Source organism: Rosa chinensis, chromosome 6 (assembly GCF_002994745.2).
Source record: "Rosa chinensis cultivar Old Blush chromosome 6, RchiOBHm-V2, whole genome shotgun sequence".
Lineage (NCBI taxonomy): Eukaryota > Viridiplantae > Streptophyta > Magnoliopsida > Rosales > Rosaceae > Rosa > Rosa chinensis.
Window position 1 is genome coordinate 57,540,296 of NC_037093.1, and position 11,375 is coordinate 57,551,670.

At 35.5% G+C, this 11,375-nt stretch overlaps 1 protein-coding gene across 1 annotated transcript; it reads left to right on the forward strand.

Moving 5' to 3' along the window:
- The first annotated feature begins 7,766 nt into the window (after positions 1–7,766).
- LOC112172299 (WAT1-related protein At1g21890) lies at positions 7,767–10,035 on the forward strand. Its single transcript, XM_024309585.2, has 7 exons — positions 7,767–8,096; positions 8,277–8,339; positions 8,432–8,548; positions 8,636–8,870; positions 8,972–9,130; positions 9,220–9,371; positions 9,548–10,035. The coding sequence occupies exons 1-7, from the start codon at positions 7,885–7,887 to the stop codon at positions 9,765–9,767; spliced, it is 1,158 nt and encodes a 385-aa protein (XP_024165353.1). The 5' UTR covers positions 7,767–7,884; the 3' UTR covers positions 9,768–10,035.
- The last annotated feature ends 1,340 nt before the right edge of the window (positions 10,036–11,375 follow it).

The window sequence follows — 11,375 nt, forward strand, 5'->3', positions numbered from 1 at the left end:
GCAAATTAAAGTTAATTTTACGTGAAAATTACTATTAAAATTTAAACCAAAGTTCTTTAATTTAGAGCCATTTTCTTAATTGATGACTAAGTTAGATAAAAATGAACTGAAAAATATGGACAGATGCTAAAATAAGAGGATGGGAGTGTTATAAAATGAGATGACTTGCTTGCTAGAAAGTAGAGTATGAAGAGAGAAAAATAAATGGGGGAAAGAAGTCTGTCTTCTCATTCTCATTAGTTCCCTTTAAATAGGGGTAGAGTTACTTGATGTTCACACTAACTTGGTGATCACTCATATGATGACTTGATGATCACTCAGACTTGGTGATCACTCCCAATGTTACTTGGTGACCACTCTTATGGTTTCTTGGTGGATCAATCTCAAATTTCCTCAATTTATATAATGGACTCTAACTAATGAGTATTACATGTTGTCCCAAAATAATTACGTGGACAGCCACATAATTGTAGTATTTACAACACTCCCCCTTGGATGTCCACCAATTAATTTTGGTGTTTGACGCGTTTTTTGTTGCCTCGTTAAAACCTTGCCAGGTAACAAAAACCCAGTGGAAAAAAATAACTCTGGTCGAAGGAAAAAGAGTACAACGCGCATGTCATATTGAGAATGATTTTGGGTGCTCCCCCTGATTGGAATCTCCCCCTCATGGTTGCAAGCTTCAATGATATTGTTGATGAAGCACATTGATATTATACACCATCTTCCAAATATGTAGACTTTGACTTGATATGGATGATGAGCGTTTTTTCCTTGAACTTCAGCCTTAGAAGATGCAAAACCTTCATGCATGGCGGTTTTGATGTTTCTCACTGAAGGGTGACTTATATGCTATGTATAAGTGCTTATCACTTATTTTTGTACATGTAAGGTTAGAGCAATGCTGGAGGAAACTAGGCTATATCTAAACCCTTTTACCACATAAAACCTATTAGTTATAAATCCATATGCTCTTGATTGTGAGAAATAATCATAACATGCATATTGATAAATTTTCACATTTACCTTTGTGAATACGATGAAGCATAAACAGATTTATATGGCTTAACAAGCCATTCACACAAATGTGTGAAAATAAGTTAGTAGACTCTTCAGGAGCTCTAACTACACCCATAACCTTTTCCAGAGTATGTTGCAACAAATTTTGAGTTCGAATGTTTTCGTTTATTGAAGTGCTCAATAAGGCAACTTAGGGCACATTTTGTGGTGATTGAATTGAGTACTTACTATGAGCATGAGGCTCTTTAACACCATAATTGAGATTATGGCTCTCTGATTTCTTTATGGACTACTTTTTGGGCAATCTAAGTCCTTCAAAGATTAGCATTAATAAATATGTTTTATGGCACTATAACTTTAGAGATAGTGATACGCCTTTAAATCCACGAGTAATCGCTTTTGGCGATACACTTCAAGCATTCCTCAGCTTGGATGGATTTTTACACAAAAAGTGTTAGGGTATATGAAACCTCCATAACACCAACTTGCCATAATAGCTATATATGGCATTGCACTGATACGAAGGTAATTGTATATATAAAAGGAGATTATATTGATAATCATAACCCTTATCTCAATTGAGAAACCTTGTACCATAACTAGCGATGTAATTTCGCATTATCTCAAACACTGATCTTTAACCTTCCAAGTTAAGAAAATATTTGGTTTGGTGTTTGAACTATAGGTTCAACTATTTCACTTTCATCATTATACAGGAAATGGGCTTTTCCAGTTTGGCCAATAATCATGTCGAATTTTGTAAGAACATGATTCAATGTCATCTTAGCCCTTGATAATTTTGGTAGCTACCATAGATAATATCAATCATTGATGATCATCAATTTTGTGATCCCACTATTCTCATATGCATGCATTAGCTATCCATATAGCTTTTTGATATTGGGTACCCATGCCTCTTCTGGGGCTTTCATCATTGGTCAACAGACTTGTATCTCTTACAGGACAGTCATATCACATGGATGAACTTGTTTAGAGAATGTGGATCGTTTACTCATAACCTCATCTAGAGTGTTAGAGCGATATAGAACTTTATAACCTCTACTTCACAGTAGATAAAACTTTGGAACCTATAAATATGTCACGCTTCAGGCAATTGACATATTTGATGAGATGTCCAACCATGACATCATTTATAATAGCTTTTGCAAGCTTTATTTGTGCAGCCTCGTTAGGAGTGCTAACATTTTAGTATGACAGTCTCATCAGGATAATCATGTCATTTGGACCAACACGTTTTCCATAATTCAAGTGTGGTCTAGACTGCTTGTACAATCTTTTCATGCTTTAGGAAATTTTTATCCCAACTATGAGGATTGTATTTAGCACATGATTTTGTCACTTGTGAACCAATTCACTTCAGAAGTAGTGATTAATAAATCCTTCGTACTTTAGGTACGAGGATCAATTTGAGACATGATGAATTTGTTGATTCATGCTCAGGTCTGAATGATAAATTTTCTCAACAGGAATTACCCGTCATACTTCAGGTACAAGGCCCAATACGAGACAGATTCATGCCGTTCATCAAAGACACTCTTTTCTTTTCTCCCCCTAACGGCGGGAATATTGTCTCATTGAAGTGACAAATCATATGTGCAATAATGCTTCTTGACAAAATTCCGCATGAGCAAATTTTGCAATCACTATTGTTTAACACAACAATATTTGAACTCAACAATGAATCTCATTGGAGCTTGTTGGTAATCTTACACAACATGAATGACCAATTTGGTCATGCCAAATTAATGTATTTGGCTTGGTGAACTTCTGGTTCATAACCATATATGCCTGGTATTGTTGTGTAATATGATCCAAATGAGAGAGCAGATTTTTTTCTAATATACACCACGCACTTTAAGTACTGAAGGTACCAAACACAAAAATATATCTCATTTTGGTAACATAAATGCAGGCTCTTCTAGAGCTATCCACCAAGATCTATAGGATCTGAGATAGATTACCTTTACCTTGGTAAAGATAAATATTGAGAGCTACTTATGATCTTTAGAGATCATGTACATCATTGCAGCACATATCTTTCCTTCCTTCTTTCGCCAAATTTACTTAGAAGAAAATGATGCATTGGGATCCATAAATGTTAGAACTCTAGGTTCTTAACAAGGCGACATCTTTGAATTTCATGTCACAATATTTTACTCGAAACTTCCAGTTCGAGGTTAACAGTTGTGCTCTTTGTGACCTTCTAATTATACTCAAAGCTTCTGAGTCGAGTTTAAATAACTTTTGGAACTTCAAGTTCTAAAAGGAGCATTAACATTGCTGAAAAACTGCAAGCTCTCATATAATCAAGGATCAAGAAACTTCAAGTTTCGATCTCTTTTTGGTGATACCTTTGAGAAACTTCAAGTTCTCATGTGATTAAAGATAAAGAAACTTCAGGTTCTAATATCTTTCAATCACAAAATTCACAACACCATGTTTTAATATTATTATGGTGAAAGTCATAGCCAAAATAAAGGAGGACTCGCAATATAGCATGGTGGAATATCAAGCATGTTGAAAGCATTTCAGTGCTTACTTTGGTCACTTCTCTTCCAAAGTGGCTTGATAAAAATCTACTATAGTATGAAGTGCAAAACATGCATATGCCTAATGCTTAATTCCATCTCACAGTAGGAAGCATTCCCATGATTTTTGTGCACCACTGATATGGTCTTTTCATTTGCCACTATTCCACTTCTTGTGGTTATGATTTGGCCATGTCAAAATTGGCTTTATGATACAACCCATACAAGATGGCAAGCTCTTCCAACATATGTCTCTTTTGGAGGTGCATAATGCAACTATACTCCACTAGATGAACTCTTCCGGAGTCATCGATCAATCAGATCTACAAGAACTGAGATTATTGTTATTACCAGAACTTTAAAAACCATGAACACTATCACATTATGTTGTTGACACAACGTTTTCACAAATGGGATGTGTCAGGATTTAGAACTTCAGGTTCTTGTACAATCTCATGTTGAAAACAACATACTCGAAAGTTTAGGTTCGAGGGTGACACATACTAGAAGTTTTTTTCATTCTAGATCTGCTCGAAACTTCAAGTTTGAGTCTCCACAATTAGAAGCTTTAGGTTCTAAGAGTGGAGTGAACTTTAGGTTCCCATGTAATTATAAGAAGAGAGACTGTACGCCCATTTTCATGTAATACCAAGTTGAGGAACTTCTAGTCCTCTTATAATCGGGAAACATTAAGTTTCCATCAATTCGAGTTTTACTAATTAGAACTGCATGTTCTAAAATATGGTATTTTACATGTGATCATCTTGTAGTAGCATCAATCATGACCATAAAATACCGAAATGGTCTACAAGATGATTGGATAGGCCCACAAATGTCCCCTTGAACTCTTTGTAAAAATGATGGGGAATTTGGATTAACCTTTGCAAAAGATGGCCTCATGATCAACTTTCCTTGTGAGCATGCTTTACAAGAATTATTGCTTGGCAAAATAATATTCTTATTCAACAATGGGTGTCCATTGGAATTTGCGATGATCCTACGTATCATGGTGGATCCGGGGTGACCCAAACGGTCATGCCAAAGCATAAATATATGTTGAACAGTGAACTGCTAGTTTACGACATGGTATGCCTCAATTAACTTAATGGTTGTATAATACAAACCAAATGAAAGGGCAACCAATCTTTTCAATATACTCCTTTGGCTGTAAGTATTGGACTTAATGCAAAGATATTCCACATTATTCTCATTTGTGGTCTCTATGTGGTATCCATTCAAGTGTATATCTTTAAAACTCAACATATTCCTTCTACATCTGGAGGAGTATAATGCCTCTTGAATGGATAATTGAGTACCACTTGGTAATCGAATATGAGCTCTTCTAGAACCTTCAATTAGGTCTGCAAGACTTGAAATGGATGTCACTTTTGCTCGCATCAAACTTGAATTAGAGAAATATTTTTGATCTCAAAGGATCGTGTGTGTGGTTGTCTTCTCCATCTTTCTTTAGTTGAGAGCATCCATTTTTCATATTCATGCTTGAATATGAATAAGCCATGTATGTACTCGAAGCTTTAGGTTCAAGACTTTATTATTATAACTTCTTAGTTCTAAATTTTGGTGGTTTGAACTTCGGGTCAAACACTTAGTACTCGAAACTTTGGGTTCAAGAAAAACCAACTAGGAACTTCGTATTCCAAATTTTGGTGGTTTGAACTTGGGGTTCAAACTCTTAGCACTCGAAATTTCGGGTTCAAGATAGACCAATTAGGAATTTTTGGTTCCTTATAATGAATAAAGATATAAATGATTAAATGTAGCATAAACAAACACAAGGACAGTAATAAGTCAAGATGATAAAGAATGTGTACTTACCTCATTGATATGTGTGGCTAGCAAGATGCCTAGAACAACTTGAATATTGATGCCCACTCGTACAATGAATGTTGTAGATGTAATTGCATTTCAAATTGTGCATATCCTCGTGGTTGACATAATAAATATTAGAGAATACCATATGAACAAAGAACAAGCAAGTTAAACTCTAGATCAAGAGTATTACCTGGAACGAAGTTGCACCATATGACTCTTGAAACTCCAGGAGCTTGTACGAGTACTATCGGGCTGATAACGTGTTATAAAATGAGATAACTTGCTTGCTAGAAAGTAGAGTATGAAGAAAGAAGAATAAATGGGGGAAAGAGGTGTGTCTTCTCATTCTCATTAGTTCCCTTTAAATAGAGGTAGAGTTACTTGATGATCACACTAACTTGGTGATCACTCATATGGTGACTTGATGATCACTCATAAGATGACTTGGTGATCACTCCCAAGGTTACTTGGTGACCACTCTTATGTCTTGGTGGATCAATCTCAAGTTTCTTCAATTTACATAATGGACTCTAACTAATGAGTATTAGATGTTGTCCCAAAATAATTACGTGGATAGCCACATAATTGTAGTATTTACAACAGGGAGGTGATTTTTGACTTTATAGAGGTTACACCCTATATAAAACCTATATTGAAAATACTTTTTCCACAAAAATAGGTGGGCTGCAGCTCAATCCAGCCCCCCTTTAATTCCGTGTCTGCATATTACCGGTCAATATCTAGCTATGGACAATGAAGCCTTGCACCAAACCAAACATACCAACTAATGTCAGATAATGGGATTTATATTGTATTGTACCTTTTTTGTTGAATAATTTACCCTTAGTGATGGTGAAGCTATTTATATAACAACAAGAATATACCAGACACAAGACACAATCTTGCTCACCTAATTAAGGGACAGTTTTAAGGGATTATGAGGGACAAATGTATCTTAAACACTTGTATTATATTTAAAACCTGAAATGATAATAACTTAAAACTGTGCATTTGTTTTCAGCCATCAGATTTATTTGTTCCTCACAGTTTCTTAAAAGCTATTCCTTAAATAAACAGACCTCATACTAGACATGTCTTATCATCCATTTCAGAAAGCCATTCAAAGAGCTCCTCCTATATGTTTGTCATTGATCCAAGACGAATAGCTAGGCAGCGCACACAATACTATTGCCAATAAGGAAGCTAACTTTGCATTTAAATGATGGACAATGGATAAGATATAATCTCAATGAACGTAAGACTATCTACATTTCCTAGAGACCCAAAAGTGCTTAACGTTCCTTAAATCACAAGATATGTAATCTAGATCTCTCATAGTTAATGCAGAAAACAGTAGTCGATTAATTTATGGGTATCATGTATAGTCAGTCCTCCACTGAGCATACCAAGTTACATTCACACTGCCTAACTATATATGTTAACTCCCAATAAAAATTAAACAGTGAGTCCCTCTTGGCCATGTTTTCCCAGTGGTGGCCACTCTTACTAGCACCAATATCCATATAAACACCAACCACACATATATAAGCCTCTGCATACATCATATATCATGCAAAAGAGCACTTATTCTATGTTTCGTTTGATGGGTCAATCAATTCCCCACTTATAATTCTCAAGAAACAATGAAAAGGAAAGTAAGGACAATTCCATATGCCAATGCGTACTCATGAACTCATGAGTCACATTGTGAATGTTGACAATGGAACTCTCAGTTGTAAAATAAAGCTAGCTAGCCCATTAAACCTAAAATTAAACTTATTAGATACACAAAATAGTGATATCATTCTAATTAAAGTGATTTAAATGCTTTTAAATTCATATATTTTCTCAGTAATATTGGTTCATTATCATTGATTTGATCTTTTTTTTTTTTTTTTTTTTATAAAATTTGATCTAAATTAATTGTAAATGGAAATTTGTATATAAGTAGAGACAATAGAAACAACCCCTTACAATTTTAGATATGTATCCCACAGATTAATTCTAGCTAATCATGGTAATCTTAAACCCTCTACCTCCCATGGAGTTAGGAAGTGAGTCCCAAATAATCACCAAAAAAGGGACGTGATTGCCAAAAAAAGGAAGCTTTTCCAGTCGAGGATCCAAATAATTGCTCATTGGCAGGTAGGCCCCCAATGAAAAGCCAGAGGCCTTATTTCGTAGGAATCCACATTCCTATCCACAGTAATTACTTGGAATAGTTTTGTTTAATATTTTAATGGGATAAGATAATGCAAGATGAGTAGTGCCTGTATATGCAAAAAGTTGAAACAGCTAACTAATGTCATAATTAATTTTGTTTTCCTTCTGCTTTTTGGGGCTATAAGAAGGCCCTCTCTCATTTTAGAGTAGGCAAGCATAGACCGAGCAGTGGCTAGTAACTTGTTTGAGAGTAATAGCATTGTGAGCTAGTTAATTAGGTATAGCAAACAGAGGGTGCTTTTATCACATCTGATTTAAGATGGCAAACAAAGGTTCATATGAAAGACTGAGTCCGTTTCTTAACAAGATAAAGCCTTACTTGGCTATGGTGTCCCTGCAATTTGGATATGCTGGGATGTATATTATAAGCATGGTTGGTTTAAAGCGCGGTATGAACCACTTCGTCCTGGCTACCTATAGGCATTTCATTGCCTTTGCTGTGATCGCACCCTTCGCACTTGTCCTCGAAAGGTTTGGTTCCCGTCTTTCTCTTCTATCGCACATTAACATGCATGAATGTATATTGTTTACTAGGTCAATATCACTTGTTAGGTATCTAGCACAATATATTGTTAAACTATATATCAGTTTCAACCAATCATATACACATGAACTAATAGTATCGTTTTTTTTTTTTTTTTTTTTTTTCAGGAAAATAAGACCAAAACTGACTCTCCCCATCTTCCTAAGAATAATGGTGCTTGGTTTTCTCGAGTAAGTCACTCATTAGATTAACCGGCAGATGATCATCCTATTGCTTGAATTGAACGGCATTAATTTGACTATATATATGCTATTGCATGCAGGCCTGTGCTAGCTCAAAACTTATACTTCGTGGGAATGACGTACACATCAGCAACATTTGCTTCAGCCACTGCTAATATCCTCCCTGCCATTACCTTCATTTTCGCACTTATTTTCAGGTAATTAAAGGTTGATATACAAATAATCACTGTCCATATATATATATAGTTGGTGGGTTTATTCATCCATCATCATGTCATTTATAGGTTGGAGAAAATCAATTTGAAGAAGATCCCTAGCGTAGCAAAGGTGATCGGAACTGTAATCACCGTCAGTGGAGCAATGCTCATGACGTTTTACAAAGGCCCGATCGTTGAATTTATAAGTGCACAAGCTAGCCACCATGCAACCACTGCTGCCGCCACCGACAAGCATTGGGTTCTCGGCACTGTCATGCTCCTAGCTCGTTGCTGTGGTTGGTCCGGTTTCTTCATTCTCCAAGTAAGTTACACCCAGCTAGCTAGAGTTTTATTGTATACACGATTTTTTTCTGGTGTCTGTTACGTTGAGCTAATCGATTACTACTATACTTTGCGTTTCAGTCGTTTACTTTGAAGGTGTACCCAGCAGAGCTCTCTCTCACTGCTTTGATCTGCTTCATGGGTGCTTTGGAAGGTGCCGTAGCTACACTAGTTATCGAACACAACATGAGTGTTTGGGTTATAGGCTGGGACTCTAGGCTCCTTGCTGCAGCTTACTCTGTGAGTTATCATTTCATATAACTAATTCTGAAGAGATTAATAAGATAAAATAAGTGTCTGACACGATGACTCTCTTTGATTGTGATCAGGGGATAGTTTGCTCTGGAATTGCATTTTATGTTCAAGGGATTGTGATGAAGGAACAAGGCCCTGTGTTCGTCACAGCTTTCAGCCCACTGGCCATGATCATCACCGCCGCTCTAGCCGCCATTATTTTAGCCGAGCAAGTCCGCCTTGGAAGGTATACATTAATACGCATGTTAACTACCGTACCACACTTAATGAACCACTTTAAAGATCACATCTCTAATTTTCACTAACTTTTGGTGCAACTATATTATGTTTCTATGACTTAATGGTGCATTTTTGTGTCTCTTCTCAAAAAAAAAAATGGTGCATTTTTGTGTCATCTTTCAGTGTAATTGGGACCATTCTCATAGTCATTGGCCTCTATGCTGTTGTGTGGGGTAAAAGTAAAGAACGTTCAGCCTCAATGAAAGATGTGAAAACTATTGATCATGAATTGCCAATCACTCATGATACTGCAAGATCATCAGCAACTGTTGATAGCAAGAATGATACTATTGGACTCGAGGAGAATGTTGTCAAAGTTCCAATTAACCCACAAGAATCATGAGAATTCTGTCCATGATTCCAATTGAGGTTTAATTTACAATTTTCAAATCACATTATGTGAGATCGTTTTTTTTTTTTTTAGGATATATTACATAAGGCAATTTAAGGGTATAAATTGGGTTTAAACACCTTTGTAACAACAAGAGAAGGTGGATTTCCTATCAACCATCTCATCACAAGGAGATGACAAATTAATGTATGTACTTTTTGACCATATCTTGAGAATGTGGGAAATATATGTAATACTATGTTTGGCTTTGTTTATGTTCTTTGGTTTGCTTTTTTCTTTTATTCGTTGAGTGAGGAAGATGAAACTAGAATCACCATAAGATCGAGGACAACGGGGTAAAGAATCACTACAAATGGTGAAGAAAATCATAGATTATATGAGAACGGAAAAGGCTGAAAAGTGAATTTGAGATAAAATCTCTTCACTCTAATCCTTAGAGCAGATATTTTGATACTATAATTTTCCAAATGTTTTGTTCCAAAAGGTTTGTGCAAAAGTGTACTCTAATTTCAAATTGAACATATATTACTAATAGTATTGTATTTGTCACTTAGTGATTATGTTGTAACTTGTAATTTTCACTAGGGCTGTCAATTCCGACACGACCCGATAACACGACTCGAAACCCGCACGAAATAAAGCGGGTTGAACCCGCACGATTAAAAAGCGGGTCAGCCATGGGTCAACCCGCCATGACCCATTTAATAAATGGGTCGGCCACGGGTCAACCCGCCAACACGAAGTGAACCCGTATAACCCGATTATGCTATACTTCATCCTGAAATTTTAGACGTTGGGAGTATTTGATCATAGGATTAGACAATTTGAAATATTTTGCTTTATAATTATTGGATTTAATTATTTATGAATAATATATAATTATTTACATTCTTCGTCTTATGGAGTTTTTAGTGAATTTAATCAATTTATGCATTTTTTTAGTTAAATGGGTCGCATTGTGGACCCTTAAATGAGTCATTTTATCAAAAACGACACAACCTATTTATTAAATGGGTTAAGCGGGTTGGAAACGGGTAACCCGTTTAATAAATAGGTTGGGTTTGGGTTTAAATTTTTGACACGATTATTAAATGGGTTGGGTTTGGGTTTGTATCTTGCGACACGACAAATACCTTGACCCGACACGAACCCAACCCGACACGACCCATTGACAACCCTAATTTTCACCTTCTAACATTTTTGTAACTATTATAACTTTGTTGTCAAATGCATTAGTTTTGTCATTGTACGTGTCTAAGTAACTGTATTTATGGTATAAACATGTGTTAGTAAATATGTACGTCAATAATTAATGTGTTTGGTAAATGTATATATTAGATATTAGTGTCAAGAATAAAATGTTTTAAATAAAAATTTAAGAATGAAGTTTGTTTATATATATACTAGCCGGCCCACACCTTATGTGTGTGGGGAGATATGAAATAGTGGGAAGTTTTTTCTTAATGAAAAAGTAGTGGGAAGTTTCTTTCTGTCATGTTTATAGCCATGTGATTTCTTTTTATTTTATATTTTTACTTATTTTTTATTTTATGTATTGATGCTATCGTCCTTGATAATTAATTTAGTGTTAAAATTTAT

Coding starts and splice junctions, on each gene's coding strand:
- LOC112172299 (XM_024309585.2), top strand. CDS start 7,885: ATGGCAAACAAAGGTTCATATGAAAGACTGAGTCCGTTTCTTAACAAG. Junction 8,549..8,635: donor ATTTTCGCACTTATTTTCAG/GTAATTAAAGGT, acceptor TGTCATTTATAG/GTTGGAGAAAATCAATTTGA. Junction 8,871..8,971: donor CCGGTTTCTTCATTCTCCAA/GTAAGTTACACC, acceptor TTTGCGTTTCAG/TCGTTTACTTTGAAGGTGTA.